At 43.3% G+C, this 21,363-nt stretch overlaps 3 protein-coding genes across 19 annotated transcripts; 2 read left to right on the top strand and 1 right to left on the bottom strand.

The window, feature by feature from the left end:
* The first annotated feature begins 420 nt into the window (after positions 1–420).
* Positions 421–2,035, top strand: hdhd3 (haloacid dehalogenase-like hydrolase domain containing 3). 2 transcript variants are annotated; one of them, XM_049000776.1, is made up of 3 exons: positions 421–540; positions 945–1,282; positions 1,545–2,035. In XM_049000776.1, exons 2-3 carry the CDS (start codon positions 953–955, stop codon positions 1,938–1,940), a joined length of 726 nt encoding a protein of 241 aa, XP_048856733.1. In that variant the 5' UTR covers positions 421–540; positions 945–952; the 3' UTR covers positions 1,941–2,035. The 2 variants fall into 2 exon arrangements, with proteins under 2 accessions (XP_048856733.1, XP_048856722.1); XM_049000765.1 differs by having other exon boundaries at positions 427–631.
* A 367-nt stretch (positions 2,036–2,402) lies between these two features.
* LOC125723972 (high affinity copper uptake protein 1-like) lies at positions 2,403–7,620 on the top strand. Of its 15 annotated transcripts, none has more exons than XM_049000790.1 (6): positions 2,403–3,958; positions 4,424–4,456; positions 4,998–5,123; positions 5,986–6,109; positions 6,244–6,412; positions 6,818–7,620. In XM_049000790.1, the coding sequence occupies exons 2-6, from the start codon at positions 4,439–4,441 to the stop codon at positions 7,056–7,058; spliced, it is 678 nt and encodes a 225-aa protein (XP_048856747.1). In that variant the 5' UTR covers positions 2,403–3,958; positions 4,424–4,438; the 3' UTR covers positions 7,059–7,620. The 15 variants fall into 15 exon arrangements, with proteins under 15 accessions (XP_048856747.1, XP_048856754.1, XP_048856770.1 ...); XM_049000797.1 differs by having other exon boundaries at positions 4,998–5,073; XM_049000813.1 differs by having other exon boundaries at positions 4,998–5,073; positions 5,992–6,109.
* A 2,763-nt stretch (positions 7,621–10,383) lies between these two features.
* Positions 10,384–17,740, bottom strand: tgfa (transforming growth factor, alpha). 2 transcript variants are annotated; one of them, XM_048983580.1, is made up of 6 exons: positions 17,221–17,740; positions 15,889–15,945; positions 13,771–13,885; positions 13,209–13,358; positions 12,942–13,054; positions 10,384–11,501 (listed from the first exon to the last, which is right to left on the bottom strand). In XM_048983580.1, exons 1-6 carry the CDS (start codon positions 17,258–17,260, stop codon positions 11,494–11,496), a joined length of 483 nt encoding a protein of 160 aa, XP_048839537.1. In that variant the 5' UTR covers positions 17,261–17,740; the 3' UTR covers positions 10,384–11,493. The 2 variants fall into 2 exon arrangements, with proteins under 2 accessions (XP_048839537.1, XP_048839529.1); XM_048983572.1 differs by lacking the exon at positions 10,384–11,501 and having other exon boundaries at positions 12,507–13,054.
* Between the last annotated feature and the right edge of the window lie 3,623 nt (positions 17,741–21,363).

Consider the following 21,363-nt stretch of genomic DNA (forward strand, 5'->3'; position numbering starts at 1 on the left):
ACATTTTAAGACCTTCTTTATGGGCCAAAGTACTGTAAGTCTATTTTGCCAATTTACATGGTATAGTACGCTATGACAGGATCCTGCTTTGTCCCAGACACCCAGCTCCCTGCCCATTGGTGATCAGTTGGTGGACCCTTAAGAGAAATACTCCTGATCTTCAGCACAGCAGAAAATCACACACTTCTGCCTTTTACAGGAGTCATTTCCATTATGGAAAATACTTCAAATATACCTACAGCGTAAAGTTCTATTGCGTGTCACTCAAAATCCTTGCGTAACAGGAAAATTACGATTAGATTTTTTATTTCAGCACAAAACTACCGCATGAATACCCTATTGTGATTCGCGCGAGAGAAAAAAATAAAAAATGTATTGCTGTAAAAAGCAGAACCTTTGTTTTTTACCAGTTGTTTCCAGGGGGAGTTTTTCCACATGCACACACACATATTTGGTTGAAGAAGTTTATTTGTAATCTTAACTCTTAAGTGAATGGACACAGGTATTAAGAAATCAAAATAGACCGATCTTATTAATCAGGTTCGTATATCCAGAGCTGCACGTCCCTGAAGAATGCAGGAAGCAAATATAGAAAATTAAAAGGCGAGCAGCAGATTTCTCAGGAGCTCAGGTACAGTGTAGTGAAATGTGAGCTTTATTTGGGGTGTTTCACCGCGTCAGCGATGACATCTGAAGTTCGCCTTGCAGTAAAACTGAACGGCATATTAAAGGGTCAGCAGGTGTAGTTTATTTAGCATGATTTAATACATTTGATTAGCAGAGAAATGACATTTACGTGTTTGGTAATGTTTTATTATATAACTTCCCAAAATTTAGGGCGTTTGTATACGTCGGAATACTTACGCGTAACCACACCGAAGACACAGAACAAATAACAGCATGCAAATCAGTGAGGTCCTTTTTGCTTACTCTGTCATTTTAAGGGGTGGCAATGTCCAAGGCAGTGCGTCTGGTGTTGTGGGACGTGAAGGACACTTTGCTGCGTGTACGCAGGTCAGTGGGACAGCAGTACTGCGAGGAGGCTACGCGAGCCGGCTTAACCCTGTCTCCTGCCGAGGTGGAAACCGCCTTCCATCGAGCATACAGGCAGCAATCTGCCCTTTACCCCAACTACGGCATAGCCCAGGGGCTTGGAGGGCAAGCCTGGTGGGCTCGGGTGGTACGAGACACATTTTTACAGTGCGGGGTGCGGGACGAAGTCCTCCTGGACAGGTTAGCGCACAATCTGTACCATGGCTTCAGCAGACCGGAAAACTGGGAGGTGAGAGACAGCAGGTGGCGCTGCCCATCTCAGCAGCTTAATTCAGTTAAACTAAACATGCTTTGTCTGTTGTATGAAACCCCTCAAGAGGCATCAGGCAGGCAGGATGCCTGCAATTCATATTTCTACAAATGCTTAAAAGAAATAATTATAAATTAGTAAGACACGTTTAGACTCTGCTTAAAAAGTGATTAAAAAGTGGAATTAAACTACAGAGACGTAACCAGTAGGTGACATGGTGAAATGACCGTGTTTCCTTCAGGTGTTCGGTGACTCTGAACGGACCCTGCAGAGATGCGCCTCTCTGGGCCTGCAGCTGGGAGTCGTGTCCAACTTTGACCTCCGCCTGGAAGGCATTTTGCGCGGATATGGGCTTCTGCCCTACTTCTCCTTTGTGGTGACCTCAGAAGGAGCCGGAGTGGCCAAACCCAACCCAGATATCTTCCGGAAGGCTCTGCAGAAGTGCCGGTTGCCAGCTGCCAGCGTGGCGCACGTTGGGGACAGCTACATCAACGACTACCTGGCCGCGCGCTCCCTCGGCATCCGGGGATTCCTCCTGGACAGAGGAGGAGGCGAGGGCTCGGCGCAGGTTCCCGCAGAGGATCGCCTAATGTCCCTCGAGGAGCTGCCTTCACGGTTAAAGCAGGATACGGACTGATGGTCAAAATGCAATGCAGGAGGTGCAGAGGAAAGTCAGTCAGATCAAGGTTCCGGTCAAGTTCTCCTGTTAAACACTTTTGGTTTTGTATTGGTCATAACAAGTGAACCATCATATTAAAGTGTAATCAGCCCCAGTCATACATTCCATACTGTTCCACGGTATTACATGATCAGGAATACAGTATTTTTAGTGACTTTTCACAATAATGGAACTAGTGCTGATCGGTATCATGGGGCCAGCTGTGAATATCTAAAATGAAATTAAGCAGGTATAATATGGAAATATGAAGATAAATGACTCATAAAACAGGCCTTTGCTCCCTAAAGGCTAGACCCCGTTTTGAGCAAGAACCACCGGTAGGTGGCGCACACGCAACAGGAGGGTCCATCAGGCAAAACTAAGCATTTCCTTCAATGACTTCAATTTAATGATTTGGAATAGGCAGAAGTGATTAAAGGGACTCTGGGGCCCTCCAACTCCCCCTCCCCTGGCAAGGTAAAGTTTATTACCTTTATTTTACTGTAAAGTGTAAGTTGATGATATCAACAAAGATCCATCCATCCATTTTCCAAACCGCTTATCCTACTGGGTCGCGGGGGGTCCGGAGCTTATCCCGGAAGCAATGGGCACGAGGCAGGGAACAGCCCAGGATGGGGGGCCAGCCCATTGCAGGGCACACTCACACACCAGTCACTCACACATGCATTCCTACGGGCAATTTAGCAACTCCAATTAGCCTCAGCATGTTTTTGGACTGTGGGGGAAACCGGAGTACCCGGAGGAAACCCCACGACGACATGGGGAGAACATGCAAACTCCACACACATGTAACCCAGGCGTAGACTCGAACCCGAGTCCCAGAGGTGTCGCGCAACAGTGCTAACCACTGCACCACCATGCCGCCCATCAACAAAGATAATTTACTAAATACAAAACCCTCATTTTCACTTTTGTAAAAAGCAATACACAGATGAAGCAGATTTGTCGTTGCTGTGTACGAAGTGATCGCCCGGCCTCGGGGCCCCCCTCACAGCTTACAGCCCCTGCCCTGTATTGGGTTATGTAACATTTGATATTATTATAATGCCTTACATTATCAAAACAAGAACTTTGAATTCTAATCAGTTTAACTTTTAAAAGGTATATATACACAAAGTATATATAATATAAAATGAAAAATACTTTTGAAGCATCCTGTTCAACAAACCATGAAATAATAAAGGGTTGTGTGTTATATATCATTACTTTTTAAACGAAATACATTTAGTTTAATGATAATTTGTTAACCTTATGACATTTCAAACAGCACATTCACGAAGCCTTGATTTTTACACTGATTGGCTAATATAGATATATTTTTCCTGGGAATTCGATTAGGGTTTGCGCATCTCTGAAGGCCGAGCATGAGGAGGGAGGGAAGAAGGGCGTCGGACAGCGAACGCCGGGCGGCAGACAGACAGGCCAATGATCGGGAGAAATGCTTGAGGCAGCTTAAACACGGGCTTCTGCGCTGAGATCACAGCCAAATTAAGGGCAGAAATTAAATCAATAATGAGACATTGCAGTGGCACTTTACCAGGCTGTCCGCGCAGCACGGCGGAGTCTTCGTATCACACCCTGAACTGCTACTTATACGCATCTGTGAGAGAAGCCGTATGAGATCAGATCCGAATCAGAGGTGAGAACTGCTTTTTATTCAAAGCCATTCTGTTTGTAGCTAATCTGTTTATAATGAGTGGGCGCTGGTCAAGCAGAACGAACAATCCCAACCACACCGTTGCTGTGATAATAATTATGCGTCTGTTAAATTGATGTATGAGTGTCCATTGGAATGTATCACATCAATGCCACTGTAATAGTCAAGTGGTTTATTTGAAGTTTATATATCTGTACGTGTGTGTGTGTGTGTGTAAACCCATCACTGTCTGTTACGTTGTTTTTACATGTTTAACCTCTGAGAACTTTGCCGGCCGCGGGTAAATGCAAATGAAAGTGGGACACTTTTGCTCGTTCAGGTAGGTGCCTGTGTTTGACCCTTTGACATCGTGCATAATAATTAGCAAACCCGGTTTCACGCTCTGCATTTGCACTGTTTTAGTGGTTTTAAATAATATCTGAAAATAAGTCAAAATATAAAAAATTAACACATGAAAATACAGAGCTGGTCAAATTATTCCCGTACACTACTGTTTGGATAGGAGTCCTTCATCAACTGCTCTCTTGGTGAAAAGCTTTATTCTCTTTTTATTGTTTCAAGCTTGACACCGTTTCCTTAACGTTGTGAACCGATTCATTTGTTTGTTAATAACTATTTCAGTTAATATACTTCTCGATCACCCATCCATCCATCTTCTAACCTAACGTAGTCAGGATCACAGGGGGTCTGTCCCATCCTGTAATTTGCTCAAATTTTACTGTCAACCTATATTACTGCCAGGGTGTATTGAGTAATTTCATCTTCCATGTTCTTTCATCTCCAGTAACAACCTCCTTCCATGTGTCAGTGCTGTTTGGTGAGCTTCTCCCAGGTTTCATCACCAGTTGTGTGTGTAATCCATCACTCCTAATCCGTCTGCTGTCCGAGCCCCCTGAGGCAGTCGCTGACCCCACACAGGACCAAAAGGAGCCCTGATTTATGTCCTTTCCTCACAGGGGCTGTTTTCCTCCCCAGAGGAGGTTGGGTAATTGCATAAGTTCAGGTCATCACTGCATTTTTCTGTCTCTGTTAGATTGTGGTATTTTCCCAAATTGGATCAGTGTCCAGTCTGCTTTCGGAAAATTTTCGAAAAAGAGTTTTTTTTGTGCAGCAAAGGCTAGATTGCAGACAGCAGGTTTATACATAACCTACTTTCAATGGGGGGATGTTTGCTTCTTCTCTCCATAAACATAAGCGGTCTGTTTAGTGCCTTGTAATGCCCAGTCTATCCGCAGTGTTATCTTCAGTCAGGACGAATGACTAATCTCATGCACTTGCAGTCCAGTTCCTTCGACATGCTGCTGCTGACACCCATCATCATTTCTTCTGATTCTCTGCCATCCTCTCTGTCTTGTCAGGGTAAGATGGACACGTCACAGCACTTCAATGATCACCACACCACCATCTCCTCCTCTGCAAAATTCTCCAATTCTGGTATTCACAGAAGTTACCTCAGTAATGTCACCCAGAGCCACAATCTAATGGTCGGTGACTCAAAAGTTAATTAACTTAAGTTAATTTTAGCATGTCTATATTCATTGTCATGTCATAAATTAATTGACTCATTACAGCATAAAATTGAAGTGTCCTTTCTGTGCTATACATTTAGTTCCATTGTTATGTTTGTGTGTACTTATCTATGTGTGTTCCTGAATTGTAAATATGTGAAACTGTAAAAATGAGCCTTTCCACGAATGAGGACAGAGACCACTTTGTGGAATTTTTTATAATGATATTGGTTGTAGTTACAGGTTTTAGATGATGCACAGTAGTTTGAAATAGCAGCTTAAAAGACTGTCTCTCTACTAGGGTTACAAATGGGTAGAACATTTCCAGTAAATTTCCAGAAACTTTCCATGGAAGTAGGGTTGCAATGCGGCGAAAAATTTCTGAAAACATTCCAGAAACTTTCCATGGAAAGTTAAGCTAGGGAATTTTATAAATATTGAACTCTGTGGAACTCCACGAGAAGCAAAGGTGTCCTGCTGTGGATGCTTATTTTGGGTTGCTTTTACGCACACATACTGTAAATACTTACAATCACTTTGTTACATAATGAAATAATTATTAGTGCTGTCAAGATGTTTTTTTCTACTGCAATTAGGTTTTATGTTATAGGTTAACCTGCAATTTTCCAAATTTCCAGTTTTTTCCCATTAACACCCATGGAAAATTCCCAACTTTGAAAATTCCCAGAATTTTGCAACTCTACTCTCTATGCCCCTTACATCGCTTCGTGTTTCATATGAAACAAAAACATAAATTAGTAAATAAATGAATGTTTGCATTCAGTATTTCTTTAAATGGCTCCCGGGTACGTACACTAACTCAAAGCCGGGCTTTCAGAAGCAGAAGCATCTGCAGCCTGCTATGACTCCTGCTCCTCCCTCTCGGCGCCAGATGACTTTCCACCTGGACTGCCGTGCCCTTCAGCTCCTATTCCCTGGCCTCATCCTCAATTCACCTGCAGGTTTGCCAGTCTACTCCTTAGCTCTTCCCTCCATTTCCTGTTCTGTAGCTTTAGCCAGAATTGGGCCTGATGTCTGATCTCTACCGACCTTCGGCACGAGACCGACACAGCCCTGCGTTCGGTATTTGCCGCAGAGACAACCCTGGCCTGCATCGCTGTGTTTCTGCTGGCCGTTTTCTTTGAGGGGCTGAAGGCTGGCTGTGAGGTTCTGCTGCATGGGAGACAGACCGGACCGGGTCCTGACACCGGAGCTGTCCCTATGCCTGATGGGAGCGTGCAGACAGAAATGCAGCCGTCGGCTAGGTAAGCAGGCCTGGCTCACGGTCGGGGGCCGACTGCTGTTTTATACACAGTTTCACGTCTTGTGTATTCTGCTTGTATTTTATGAGAGCGGCTGCTCGGATTTGCACATGTGATTCAATACACAGTAAAGGTCAGAATGCCAATCAGATGTCTGGTTCTCATAGACTTGCGCCTGGAGGGGGTATGAAAAACTGCACATAATGTAATTCATTAGCCTGATTCCTGCTTGGGTAGGAGCACACATGGAGAGGAGAGGCCTCAGTCACATCGCTTATATCCCTTCCCCAGCAAAAGGGACAAACCACTCAATTGGCAAGGATAAAATCCAGTGAAAGACTGGCAGTGTCACTGCATGCAGCAGTGGAGCAATGCAGTGTCATTCTCCTCTCTGTCCTCTTCCCCAAGCCAGCAGATGTTCAGCCTGTGTCACCTGCTGCAGGCCACGCTGCACATCACCCAGGTGGTGCTCAGCCAGCTCCTCATGCTGCTCTTTATGAGCTACAATGGCTACCTCTGCACGGCTCTGGCCGCCGGCGCCGGTCTCGGCTTCTTCCTGTTCGGCCGGAAGAAGGCAGCGCCCGTTGGTGTCCCGGCACACTGTCGCGGATGCTCTTATTCTGCAGACACTCCCCCCCCCTCACTTTGAACCGGCCCACCTGGACATGCCATTGGTCGGCTTGCTGCCCCAGTCTCTCCTCATTCGCAGGCATAGTAATGGACTGATATCGTACTAAGTGACTCTTCCGTACAGTTGTCCATTCGTCATTTGCCATCCAGCTTGCGTTTTTGCAAACCTACCCACAATAAAACAGGTACATTTTGAGCTTTCATAGATTTTTCTGGGTGAAACCTTTCCAAATCACTATGCTCGTTCGAGCAAATGTACATATAATTAACGTATTAGCGTGTGCCAATCCAAGCCACTATATTACCACATTACTTGTGAAACATAACTTTATGTTCATATGGCACAGCGCTCTCCGTATCCCTTTGTATTGAAGCTCACTACATACAGGCAGGACTGCCATTATAAAGCCTAATGTTGAAACATCATTCCCTGAGAACCATGATGCTGGTACTGTGTGATTAAGGAGTATATCTGTCATTTATGGGAAAATTAACGGTCAGAGATGGCATCTGTGTTACTAGCCACAGTGTCGCCATATTCATTTCAATATTATAATCATAATAAAATGTTTGTTGACTGATTCAGGTCTTATTCTCATTATGGAGCCAGTAGATGGCAGTGTGGCTCAAACTGTGTCTTTGGGAGTGAACTCCGGCTGTATGACTGCAGCTTCACATCGGTGCTAATCTCCGCCCCCTATCCTGGTATGGATACTCCATGAAAACACAATGCAAGGCAACTTCACACACATTGTACATGCAATATTATTTTATTTTTCTTTATACACATAAAATGTTTTAGTTAAAAAAGGTAAAAATCCACGATGATGAATTAAAATGTTTTAAAATCCACATTTTAATACTCGTATTATACTGCTGTTTACATCCAAAATGGACAAAAAAATAAAAAATACAATAACCATTTAAAATTTACTTTTCACTGAGCTGAGTAGCTGGTAGCATTTCAGGTACTTTTTAAGGAAATTTACACAGTTTACAAGACCAGTTTTATTAACTATTATACGTTACTAAATACCTCCCTCACCCCTTAAGTGTACAACGTACTGATATACGCCTAAAATGCTGCCGCTTTTGTTTATTAAAACCTTCAGCAAATGAGAGTGAGGGAGATACAGACACATATCTCTACACTAATACCCTAATTCCATAAATGTCCATCATCTAGCTAGCTGCATTGATGGGGACAGGCTCAATAGGCCCAAATAGCACAAGGTAAACACCCTGAACAGAACCGGCTATAAGGACTGAGCTCACAGACACAGGGACAAACTGTACACGCACAACGAGGAGGCTGTTCCTTCCACCGATCAATCTCCCCCTGCCTGGTTGTGTCCTCCACCGCACTGGAGGTCAAACTGAGCTGCCCTTCGACTTTAGCTGTGCCCCCCCCCCCCCTTAAAAGTCTGGTGTGTTTTTACAGAAGCTCTGAAGAGCCCCCGAAATCAAAAGCAGGTCTTAACAACTCAGCCAGGGGCCTCTAACAGGCTCCACGGCAATGCGGTCGCCTACATGAGGGGGTGATCAAACAAGAAAAAGCAATGCACATCTGAGAGAGAGAGAGAGAGAAGGGGTTGGAGAGAATAAAAATGTAAATGCGGTATAAGGGAAAGAAGTGATGGGGTGAATGTGAGTGAATGATTAATGGTCTGAAATTCTAAAGCTCAGAAGAAAACAAAAAAAAATCCACTGAATAAATAGTCAGCAAGCTGATTAAGTATTTACACTGGAAAGCGGCATCCCAATCCGCTCCCGCCAAACCATTCAAAGCATGAATGCAGCATGAAAATAAAGGGAGAATATTTAGAGAGCTAAAGCTCCTTCAGCAGCCTCGACCCGGGTTCGAGTGTCCCTCCTGAAACAGCTGAACCAAACATGGGTGAAAATGAAGAGAAAGCAAGCAGGTTACGGCCTTTGGGTAGATGCGAAGGAGACGTGGAACGGAGAAGCATGCAGACAAAAACTCACAGAAAGGGGCTCTTTATAACTTCCAGTCTTATTTGAAAGCCACACAAAGCACTGACAATGACCATTTCTACGGCAGACATTCGACAAGCTCTTCCTGTCATGAGGGATCATCAGGACTCATTCACAGTGACGGTTCCCCAGTCCGTTTACAGTCTGACTGCTTGTTATATCTCCTTTTGCATTCCATTCATACCTTAAAATACAGTAAATAGGAGTCTCTTTCGGCAGTTTTTAATGAACAACAACATCCACTGCAGTGCACACAATTCACGTCGGTGCAGATTCATTTGCATCTGACAACATACCAAGTTAGCATAGCGTGCTGCTTCAAATAAACCTCTTTGCTTTAAACTACATCTGCAGACATTCTCTCTTCATATTTCTGAAAAATTTTCATAAGCAAAAAAGACAATCAGTTTGTACTTGTATGGTAAATAGTCAACTGTATGGGATTCATGTTTATTTTACATCATTTGTATTTCACTCAAACAGAAAATTTTATTGATTTCCAAACAGCCAAAGAGTCAATGATGTGAGATGAATAGCAAAGACCTTCATCCTATCCATTTTCTGATTGGTGGGACTTTTATAATATTTTTTTCTTCACAGACAGGTTTTCTGTAGCCAAAGTTTTACAAAGTTCATCCAACCCTTCGAAAATTCAACAACAAGCTTTAAACATGACAAAAGATCACAGAGAAGCCAAATGCTACAGGAAATCGCTTGGAAATTTCTAATTAAAAAAAAAGCTAAATGATTAGTGGCGCGTATAAATTTAATATGATTGTGATTTATTAAGGTTTCTGCAGACAAATTCCTTTATTCGGCTTCTCATATCTAAGTCATACATCAGTTAGATGTGGACACTCGTTCTTTACGCAAAAGTAACACCTCAGTGACACCGTTTCCTCCAGAGCCTCTGTGAAAGGCAGGGCACCCGCAGCCACCCCGGTGCTATGGCTGAGCGCTGTGCAGTCTGCGAACAGTGCAGTAACCGGTAGGACCAGCCGCCCCTCGAGTGCATTTGTGAAAGTGCATATCGACGTATCAGTGTTGCAAGTGCAGATTTAAAGTGACAAATACATCGGCATCTGCTTATGAATGAGTTTGCGTCCACATCATGTTAAAAGCCACGTGGGCTTAAATATAGAGTAAATCCATCTAGTGAACAGAGCCCTGTTCAAAGCAGCAGTGTCAAAGTTGACAAAGTAGTCACCATACAAAGGTTCATTTTTTTTTTCTGTTAAATTGTTATCTGGGCAAACCATGCCAGGCAGGGTAGTCTTACCGACATTTAAAACTTCATTTCTATATTTACTTCTATGCATCTAACAACTCTACTAATTATCTAGTTCATCGTTAAACTCTAAACCTGTGACATACACATCGGAGGGTTTTTTTTTTTTATATATTCTAGAAAAGGTGTGTTGTACAGCGTGAACAGACGACAGCGTCTGGATATATGGAAATTAAAATAAATACAAAGCCACTAAAACACCAACGTGACTCAAAAGTCTTGGAAGCACCAGAATGTACAAGCAGGTCCATGGAACCCACAGTCTCTCCTAGTCGTTATTTTTCTAAGAGAGTTTTTGCAGCTATTTAATATGCATATTTCTGTAATATCCTGCACAAGCTGCAAGAAACGCTTGAAACACAGTAACAAAATAAACGTAGAAGTGTTTAGTGGAACAAAGCACCAACTTGCTTGAATCCAGTGATAACTGCTGGTGGATCAGCACTGCATGTAACGTCATATCTTGACTGGCGAACACGTCGCCTTGTTGCGCTTTAGACCAACGGATATAAACGGTAAGAAATTTCAGTGGTGGGTATCTTCCTTGAGGGGATCGCTGCATCTTGAATCTTAAGCAGGTCCTCCTCAGTGGAAGCCACTGTCTGACAATGAGGACCAGGGGTGGTCTCTGTTATGAAGCATTTCTTTGAAATACAGAACAGTCTCCTTTTCACTTGCAGTCCAGCTTAACTGTTAGTCTTTCCCCTTCAGTTCGCGTCAGAGAGGAGACACATCACTTCAGCAGCTCTCAATGCCGTCTGCCTGCCTCTTCACTCTCCACTATTCTCCAGCTGTCCCACCACGTCTTTTTCATGCAAAGAAAAGCCTCCATCTTGAGGTTCAATCTCCAGTATAGTCATAATGAGATCGTAAATAATTCTGGCCACATAAGAAAACACTTCCTGTCCTTTGTGCTCTTCTCTAGTACGGGGAGGCGGAGCCTCCAAGCCATATTCATCTTAGTCTATCTGCATGAGCAGGACTTCTGACATGGGGTTTGGTTTTGCATCCATAGAAATTCCTTGAAGCCTCGAGGTGGCATTTCAGCGAGAGGGTCGGGGAGCCAGAGGAGGACGCTTGAGGGTATTCAGATGGTCCAAAAGAAAACAAAAAAAAACAAAAAAAAAAAAACAAAAGGAAAACTCTCAAACTACTGATGAGTTTGAAGCTCTCACACTACTGCAGAAAGAGAGTCAGAAGCACATGGGTGAGAATCAGTAACTGTGGCCCTTAGTTTCAGATAAAACACACAGAAAAATCATCTGCAACCAGTAATTAACTGCATTCTGCCCCCCAGTTGACGTTCACATCCTTAGCTTTGTTTTATATTTGTTTTTTAAGTGAATGTGCAAGTTAAACAGGTGGTATGACAAAGATCCACAGAGAGACACATGTCCATGTTCGCTCGTGAACATTACAGGTTCTATGCCCCTCCTGAGAATGTGGCAGCCAAGGGCTTGAACAAAACTGCCCCTGGGCTGCATGTGCGTCACAGGACGACACAATATGGCAACGCGCATGGGTCATATCCCAACACGATCAGTAAGGACAAGTAAATCAATGGACACAAAATGGGAATACACAGGGTGAGCACCGAATCAGTGTCAGGAAGGACACTATGAGCTATGGCAGGGTTTGTAAACTACCATGTCAACCATTCAATTAAAATGGACCCATATTTCACTTAAGCACTGAGTTCTTGCTGTGTGCTGATTGGTCAGTCTCCTGTAATCTTGCATGTTTCTCCAATGATAACGTGAAACAGCTGAATCAGTATTTCAATCAAAGAAACCAACCAGTAAAAGAACAAGACAAAGTGAACAATTTAGCCGAGCATGGGAGCCTTTCGGTTTTAATGTAGTGTTAAGTAGCTTGTAAAACCTGGAGCAACTCAGTGTCTCTCCTGACATGGATTAGGTCACCGCAAGTGTGAATAGGGGTCAGAAAGGGGGCCCAAATTATAAACATCTAATGAAGATTTTTACTGTTCACCAGTACAGCATAGATATGGTTACAGCACAGACATGGTGTCTGAGGAGAATTGTGTGTGTGTGTGTGTGTGTGTGTGTGTGTGTGTGGGGGGGGGGGGGGGGGAGTGATACAAAGAGTAACACACATGCAAGGTATTTCTAAAGGAAGGGAAGAGAGCTGGTTTGGCCAAACACTGTCCGCCATGTCGTTGCACCATCACAATTACAATTGTCATGTACAGAAGTTCAATGGTGACTTTTCAGGTCTTTGGGTGCCATCAGGGTATTTAATGAGTATTAATCAGGCAGAGGAAGGACGCCCTGGCCCTAACCGGCCCAAACTCCCCCAGGTTTTGCACACTCCTGTCATCCATACGCACTCTGTGAAAACAGATGGGTCCCGTCGAGCAGTTTCAACTGTGCACAGACCTCTAATCAGACAAGAAGCTGGAAGCCACTAATGCAGACCTGTTGGCTGACAATTAGCCCCGGAGGCGGATGACGGAATACCTTAAAATTAACCTCCAATGGCATTTATAAGTAAAGCCTTTCTACACGGAGTAGCTAAAGAATGGATCCTCAGTAAAACAGAAAGCCAATAACAACAAACGCATCTTAGGTGAGAGGTGCCGAGATCGATGTGAAGTACCTGTTTCAGAAGGACAGCAGGAGGCGCTGTCCGTCAGGAATCCGCTGTGTTTCTCAGTATGGCATCGCAGGGCAGCGCGACCTGGGCTGCAGAGTCCCCGCCTTCGACAGCAGCTGTGGGGACGGAAGATCGAAAGCAAGGAGATGAAGATTCACAACGGCATGGGCAGAGTGTATCAGCACCAGCTGGGGGGGGGCAGACCCAGTGTCAGTGTGAATTTCAAGGCCTCTGACTGTGCACATGTATGGAGATTTAGTTTGTACTTACTGAACCAGGGAAAAGAAGAGTATCAGCATCGCAGAGCCAATCACACACAGCACCAGCAGCGTGGCCACCGTCTGCTGCTTCTGATTGGTTGCCACAACCGCTAGCAGGTCTGCGTGCTCACAGCGCATCCCCACAAAGCCAGCATGACACCTACAACCCAGGGTGGGAGGGTCCCGCGACGTGGGGGGGGGGGGGGGGGGGGGTGAGGAGGAAAAGATGAGGGAAGAAAATGCATCAGCTGCCAGGAAGCCAGAAAACTGGTTCGAAAAAAAAAAAAACTCTTGAGCTCCAGAACTTGAAGCTCAGTAAATAACGGGCAGCACCGATGCACAAAGGCCAGCCCATTCGGACACGTCGGTGCTGTAATGCAAACCCTAGATATTGATTCAATGATTACAACCTAAAGATTTACAAACTCACTGGAATGGAGATGTAGAAAAACCCCCTATGATTCTGCACTCTACACCCATTCATTTAACACTTAATCCATGATGTTCATAGACAACAATTAGAAGAATGTTTCTGAAAGAATATTTGAGGTCATCTGTCTGGATGCACTTACACACAGGCTGGGGTGTCCTCCTGCACCAGGAAGCGGCAGGTCCCGTGGAAGCAGAACTGGCTGTGAGAATCTGGACAGTCCCCAAAGTGAGAGTGAACAGCAGCTGCCAGTGGATCTGTGAGAAGACAGATGAACTGCATACTTCAGAACGAAGGACAGAGACAGACCAGCTGGGGTATCCCTGGATGGTGACAGGAAGTGACAGGCTGGAGTGCGCCAAACACCAACAGGAGACGCTGAGACGGTAACGAGCTGGATCATCTAGGCAGAGGGAGAGCTGGGTATGGATCATATAGAGTGGGGGACAGACACAGAGAAAGACAGGTATGGATCATCCGGGGAGGGGGGACAGACACAGGGAGAGCTGGGTATGGATCATACAGAGTGGGACAGAGTGGAGAGACAAGTAGAGACGGGAAGAGACAGAGGCAGGTATGGACCGAGTGGAGGCAGGTAAAAAGGGAGGTGGGTATGGACCACGCAGATGGGGAACAGCCTGATGTAAGATATCTTTTTGGCTTTTAGGATTCAGATTCAGGAAACTGGTTTAATACTGAGGGATGTGCTTATGTGACTGCACATTACACAACCACACAGAAGACAAGTGCACACAGTACAACATACTACAATCTCTGAAATAAAAATGAACAAACAATTGTGATGTGTGAAATAGATGTGATAAATAGGTGTGTGATAACGACGATAAATGGAACATGCTGAACAGCGCATCAGTCATCCTATGCATGAGGGCATCAGATCCGTTCCTCTGACCAACCACAGCATGCAGCCCCCAGCCAAACTAAAACAGCAGAGCTCATTACAGGTTCCTCAGGAAGACATAAGGTGGCTGCAGTACTGCTCTGAAAGTTGACATGCCCAAATGTTTATTTTTTTTTAGCTGCAATATTTGTGCTCCCATAGAAGACAGCCTTTGAAATGTGAAGGACCTGAAATAGCAGAACCTGAACTGGCCTCATCTCAAACAGGCCAGAGTCTGCTTTTGGTACCACACATCAATCACTCTTTGAAGAGTCAACTGAACAGCAGACAGGAGCCTGGAGGCTGTTTGGACAAGCCAGCATGACCCTGAACGATAGGCTTTCAATGGCTTTGTGCAAGAAGTTAAATATTTTGTTGGGCTAGGGCTATTTTGGAAGATTGGGGGTTGTGTTCATTTTAACTTTTCTACTTATAACTTCTAAAGTGCCTTTTATAATCTGAAGGGCCTGATTTTCCTCTTGTCACTAATACTATGGGGCAGCTAAAGGGATAACATGAGGAATCACAAAGGATGAGAGTGATTTGCAACAACAATGAGCCAGGGGTCCTTTCCAAAGCACCCGACTGTCACAAACCGGCATTCAGAGACACATTGGAAATGGTGGGATGCATGAAAGCAGATACATCTATAAAGGAAAATGCATTTCAGTGACTCCGCGTCCATTTCCATCAGGACCTTGGCACACAACCAACAGAAAAACTGTCTTTCCATTTTCTCTGCGAAACCTTTCAAGTCGGCTCTATTCTCGCCCCGGCTAACCAACTTTCACCCTTGTCTTAGTTTGTCTTTATTTTCCCCATCTGATTTTTGGCACTGTGAGGACAGGAAGCATTTAAATGAAGTCAGGCATTACAGAATTGCTGGCTTCTCAACTCACTCCCATTCTTCCTTTTTTTACATCTGTTAGCATTTTCTCAAAGTCATTTTTTTTCCAGAGCTGAGACAATTAATTATATAAATGGTACAAAACCACTCAGCGTAGTTCATAAAGCGTGTGTGTGCATGTCTAGACCCTGAAAGTCCTAAACCTTCGTAAAGAAACTAGATCTGGGCAGGGTAAGGTTAACAAACTCCTTAATCCTTTCATTATGTCATCTTCCAATCAGCAATTAGTCAGAAACCTCAAGTTAGTCACATGACACAAAGCAGATGACATATAGCATATTTAATTGCAGTTTTAGGGATACCTTCAGCTGTGAACTAAGAACTTCTCAAACTAATATTTCCTTATTTAATAAAGTTTCTATTTAGATTTTATTAAGTTTATTTGAAGTATTGCACCAAAATGGCATAGGCGTCCTTCATTACCAGAACAGACATGACACTGTCAGACTTACAGTTTACTGGCGTTGATGTGGAGTTTTCCTGGACCTGTCCATATGTAAAGAGAGACCCTGGTGATATCAGAAAGAAAGACGAACAAGTTTCAGCTTTAAAATTTTAAAATATGTCCAACCATCATCCAACTGCTTTTCCTAGTCGAGGATGTGGAAAAGGCCTGGATGGACCCATGCGACCTACAGGGTGCAGGATACCAGTGAAAACTCAATATACAGATAACTGACTAAATATGAATTTATTATATGAAATTAAAAGGCATAATCAACCAGAACTGAAGAATTGAAATCGGCATCCTGCTAAGAATCACATCTCATTCAACCAAAGCCAGGCAGCAGCATTCAGTAATCACGCCGAACATATTTCCCAAGTATTTCATTTGAAGGATCTTATTATCGGTACATGTTTGTCTATAATGTATTTGAACAGCAAGATACTTGTACGAAGGCGTTTCCGATCTGGCTCCATGTACATTTTCAGCTCTGCTAAGCTGCTGACAATGATCACGTTACATTACCTCTCTTTGATCGTCATCTTTATTAAAAATGTGCAGGGTTCAGCATATTTACCCGTTTTGCCATAAGCAAAGAATAAAACAAAAGTAGCTTTCGATTAAATGATCTATCAAATAATTTACTGAAACTGCCGTTTGCTTCCTCCGTGTGTTTGGGACATTGTAAGATACCTGTATCTGAATGCCTGTGTAGGATTTTCCTGTAACGGATCATGTATTTCTCCCTATATATCAAAAATACATCAAACAAGCAAAATATGTATATTATTATTAATTTTAAATTGTTATTAATAATAATAATAAAAACAATAACAAATACTGTTATTATTAAACAGTGGAAATAAAATATTATCATTAATAAATAGGCCTACGATAACGCACGTAAAAGAACACTGTCCAGTACCAAACTAAGGAGAGTTCATCAAAAATACGATTAAAAAAAAACTAACAAATTTAGGTTACCTGAGCTGTTGAATGCAATAAGCAATGACAAATGTTAAGGAGAGGCATTAATTATAGTTTGACTGACACCGTCCTCATGTGTCAAAAGAAAGGAAAACGGGAAGGGCCTATCATATAGGTAGGACTGGGATTCAATCACCTTCATATTAATGTTTACTGCGGCCATCGCGTCTTTTTAACTATTTTTTTTAACCGCTGAGCATTTTACACGTGAGATTTGTCTCATTAAGCTGCTGTCCTGCTAACGTTGACATGAACTGGAAATAACACATGCAAAGGTAAGTAATCTCTTGCTCACAATGTTTCCAATCCCAAACACCGAACTAAACTGATCTACTAAATAGAGCTGACTCACCGGTAAGAAGGAAGATCGCATCCCAGAGAAATCGCTTCATGGTGTGGACTGAAACCCTGTCTTCACCTGATGATCTGGCACGGAGCTCGCAGTTACTCCAGGAACATGGGGATGGCGAGTATGTATGTCTGGTGCGCTTATTCGACGCTTTTAGTCATTTAAAAACCTCTTCCGACAACCTGGCGTCCATCACAGCAGCGCGGCTTGGCAGTTAAAGTCCTCACCTTAAAGTACCTAAAGACTGGCCATTTACGGAGCTTCCTTCCTTTCCCTTAACCCCCTTCGGCAGGACCACTGGGTCCATTTAAGTATCCCGCAAGTTTGTGGTGTTGAATGCGTGTCGGATTTGCTCCTGTTAAATGTTAAGTTGTCGGGCGGGTAACTCCTCCGGATCCAACGTGATCTGTCCTCCTCTCATTGACATGCACCAGCGAACCCAGCAGACCCGCTCCGTTTGTGCCGGTTATTACAATCCACTGTCATAAAGCAGCTTAAAACAAGGCTTTCCTGCGTTTCGGGGACTGCTGGGGGAAGCAGGTTATAATGCTGCGCGTGCGGCACGTAAGCGAGGCGGGGGATGACCCTACAGGCAAAAAATACACCAGACTGGAGCGCCACGGAGCCCCCAGTCAGAGGCAGTCTTTAGGTCGACACTGCATCGTCCTCACCTCACTCCATCGCTTCCACTTGCACCGATTTTTAGCGCATACATACCTATTTCTATTACTCTTAGTACAAGGTGTTACAGTCATGCAACCCTACTTAGGCCTATATGTTATCGTAATTAAATCTTAATTGTAATAGCTTGGATTTTTTTTTTGCCTTGATGTGCCGTCCCACAAGAACAAATTTCATTATGATCACGTTCAGCACAACTCCTCTGGGATTTCAGTATAGTTTAGGCTACTTACCAGCGTCAAATACATACAGAGACAGTATTGTTATGTATATATTTTAGACCCTGTCTATAAGCAAGCACTTCGGCTGAGCCAGTATGAATAAAGCGCAACAGCGACAACCCTGCAGGGATTTTGGCTGCTATTGAGTTTTTTGCTTGAATTTTATTTCTACATATACAATCAATGTCGCTGCCTGCTCTAAACCTGAGAACATAAAGTGCTTAAGTTAAAATATTTAACGTGCTTATACGTCGCTTTATATAAAAGCATCTGCAAAATAAATAAAAAATAATGAAATTAATTACGTAATGAAGTAATAATCTGGCTACCTTGACTATTCCTACCGCCAGTGAGTATTTTCGGCTTGTCTATGCACACCTGCGCCCATTCCATCCATTCATCTGAAACCCTCTCGGCCTGGACGGGGGGGGGGGGGTCTCAGACAGAACAGAACGCAAGATGGGGGCACACCCTGAACGGGGTCTCAGTCCATCACTGTGTAAATCATGATTATACCTGTATCGGTATTGGGTTGAATTCTTAAAAACGCAGAAAAGGTTTCGCTTTATTTTCGGATTTTGTTATTAGGCTACAATAGGCCTATATACCCCGGCTTATACATTTATCAAGGTTATCAAAGTAAACAAAATACGAACAACACAACTGATTTGTACCTCTTCGAAAATGAAATGTTGAAAAATAATCACCATGAAGCTGAAAATTTGGTAGGTTTATCAATAAATAGGCCTACATGAAGAATTGGCGTTAGGGCTTGGATACATGATGAAGGACACAATCTCCTCATTTGACGTCGGTAACTGTGAAGCTGATTAATTTAACTGCCAAGCGATTAATGAATCCCCCTGGAAGGTAGCGCTACATCACCATGCGAGTAATTATAAACGTACTGATACCAATTAAAATCGCAAAGGGCCCTTTGGCGGAAAGCCGTCGGCCGGTATGCGACATGCTGTGTGTATGAAGTTACTGCGAAGTGCAGAGTCAGACCGAAAGTGCACAGGACAGATGGGAATGGCGAGCGTGGGGTTAAATCAGCACCGCCGGGCCGCCGGACAGCGACCCGCGACCGTCACATCGGGGCCAAGGGCCCCCGGGGACCAACAGAGACGCGCGGTAATAATGAATGAAGTTTAGCGTATTGTTTTCCGCCTCCTACGCCGCCACTTATCTTTTTCCAACTGTGCGAAGCAAAACAAAAATACTTAACAACAAGGCCAGTTTTCTTGCGAGTACTAACCGGTCCAACGTAAGCTTCAATTCACGCACACAGTGGAGTCAAGGGAATTCTGTTCTTATTGTTAATATAGTTACAACCATAAGAAGTTTGGCTTTTATATAAGGGACACGTAGCGATGTGGCTGCGATTGAAACCTGAAAAGAAGTATCAGTTATCATTAGGGTTTTGGTGTGAGTATGATACGCCTTAGTCATCTGCCCCGTCTCATATCGCTCTTCTCCGGTTGCATGCGCGATGCGATCGTTATGAAGCTGATCTTGCTCCCTGACTCGTGCTATAAAAAGGTTTCATAAAGTATCTTCTGCTAAATACACCACAGATCAGACATTACCGTATTCCTGAAGAGAACACATATTTTTGCTAATTAGCTTGATCACCAGCGAATCACTAAAATAATCGACCACTTTGGCGTAGAAATGCTACCTTTATGCGTTACATGTGGACTGGATTTGAACCTCTAGGCTAGGAACTGTACTGAGTCTACCCTGTTGACTTATAGGCTACTTGAAGAATCAGTTGCGTCAGTTCGGGGGCAGAGATGGATATGCTGTCGGTCCTGCGTTTTAATTTTTAATGTATAGAAAGCGGATTACTGTTTAAAACGTAATAAGATCCAGCGGAAATATAGTTAGAGGACGAAGAGAGGGAAGTTTATTTTTAATTTTCGTTGCAAGAACAAAGTACAGGAGGAAATTATTGCCATAAAAATAGCATCAAACAGAAAATAGGACAAAAAAAAATCAAAGAGACGTTTATTTTTAATTTTCATTGCAAGAGCAAGGTACAGGAAGAAATATGTCGCCATAAAAATAATATCAAATGGAAAGCAGGTCAAATAGATAAAATATCCACATAACACGTTGTGTGTGTTTTTTTTTTTACTCAAAAATCTTTATCATTTGGTGTATATGAAAATAACATCAGGATTGTCATATTTTGGGACCATTAATTTATTTATATATCAAACAGCTTTGTCTTTGACGTGAAAAATTAAGATTTTTTTTTTTTGCTTTTTTTGTTATCAGCTAGCAGACAGGGAGTCATAGAATATATTTGAATTCATATAATCTAATATTAGGTTTAGTGGACACAACTCTGGGATTATGAATTTGCCCAGAATACCTAAGATAATATATTTTAACAAGATAATTCCCTGGCTCACAAGCGGGAGGTATCAGAATAGCGGGAGGTATCAGAATAGCGGGAGGTATCAGAAAAGCAGGCAAACTGCACTACCTGTGAATTTAATTCTGTGCTGCCAGAGCCTTTCTGAGGTCAAAGTGTGCAGAGATACTCCCCCCCCCTTTGCATTTACATTTACGTAGCAGACTGTGCATTTGTCAAAAAGTGTCATATAAGTGAACATCAGAGCACAGGGTCAGCCAGCTTCTGGTGCCCCTGGTGCAGGTGGGCTTAAGGACCCAGCTCATTGGCCCAATTGTGAGATGATTATCCTGTTGGTCATTAGATTCAAACCCACAATCCTCCAGACATGGACACAGGTCTCTGTCCCACTGAGCTACCCCATACCCCCACACACAGATGACTCCATGTTTCTCTCTCCTATAGGGGTACAAAGTGAGAGAGGGGTTCCCCCCGGTAAATGTTCTGGGCAGATCAGCAATATGTGATTACATTTACAATGAATTATTACACATTAATATGACTAACACAAGCTGCAAACAACTCTGGAAAGTAATTAAGAGACCACAGCAAAAATTTCAGTTTCACTCATTTCTCAATTTATGTTTATGTTTCTGTGTAAAATATACATTTTTTTTGCAAACTCCAGCCTGGCTCTTCCCTGTTCCTCATTGATGAAGGGCTTCTGCCTTACTTGATGGTCCTTCAGTTATGCTTTTAGGAACCTCTTACAAACTGTCCTAGCAGGGCACACACCTGCACTTAATGTTTCCCATTCCCTTTGAAGGTCACTTGATGTCATCCTTCAATTAATAAGAAACTGTCGGTCAACGGTCATCTCTG

Source organism: Brienomyrus brachyistius, chromosome 2 (genome assembly GCF_023856365.1).
Source record: "Brienomyrus brachyistius isolate T26 chromosome 2, BBRACH_0.4, whole genome shotgun sequence".
NCBI classification, from domain to species: Eukaryota; Metazoa; Chordata; class Actinopteri; order Osteoglossiformes; family Mormyridae; genus Brienomyrus; species Brienomyrus brachyistius.

Excerpts from the sequence above, each read along its gene's own strand:
- hdhd3 (XM_049000776.1), top strand. The coding sequence starts at position 953 with ATGTCCAAGGCAGTGCGTCTGGTGTTGTGGGACGTGAAGGACACTTTG. Across the intron at positions 1,283-1,544 it reads GCAGACCGGAAAACTGGGAG|GTGTTCGGTGACTCTGAACG; the intron begins GTGAGAGACAGC and ends TGTTTCCTTCAG.
- LOC125723972 (XM_049000790.1), top strand. Across the intron at positions 6,110-6,243 it reads CATCCTCAATTCACCTGCAG|AGACAACCCTGGCCTGCATC; the intron begins GTTTGCCAGTCT and ends TATTTGCCGCAG. Across the intron at positions 6,413-6,817 it reads GAAATGCAGCCGTCGGCTAG|CCAGCAGATGTTCAGCCTGT; the intron begins GTAAGCAGGCCT and ends CTCTTCCCCAAG.
- tgfa (XM_048983572.1), bottom strand. The coding sequence starts at position 17,260 with ATGAAGCGATTTCTCTGGGATGCGATCTTCCTTCTTACCG. Across the intron at positions 13,359-13,770 it reads GAGGACACCCCAGCCTGTGT|GTGTCATGCTGGCTTTGTGG; the intron begins GTAAGTGCATCC and ends CCTGGGTTGTAG. Across the intron at positions 13,055-13,208 it reads CTCTTCTTTTCCCTGGTTCA|CTGCTGTCGAAGGCGGGGAC; the intron begins GTAAGTACAAAC and ends CCGTCCCCACAG.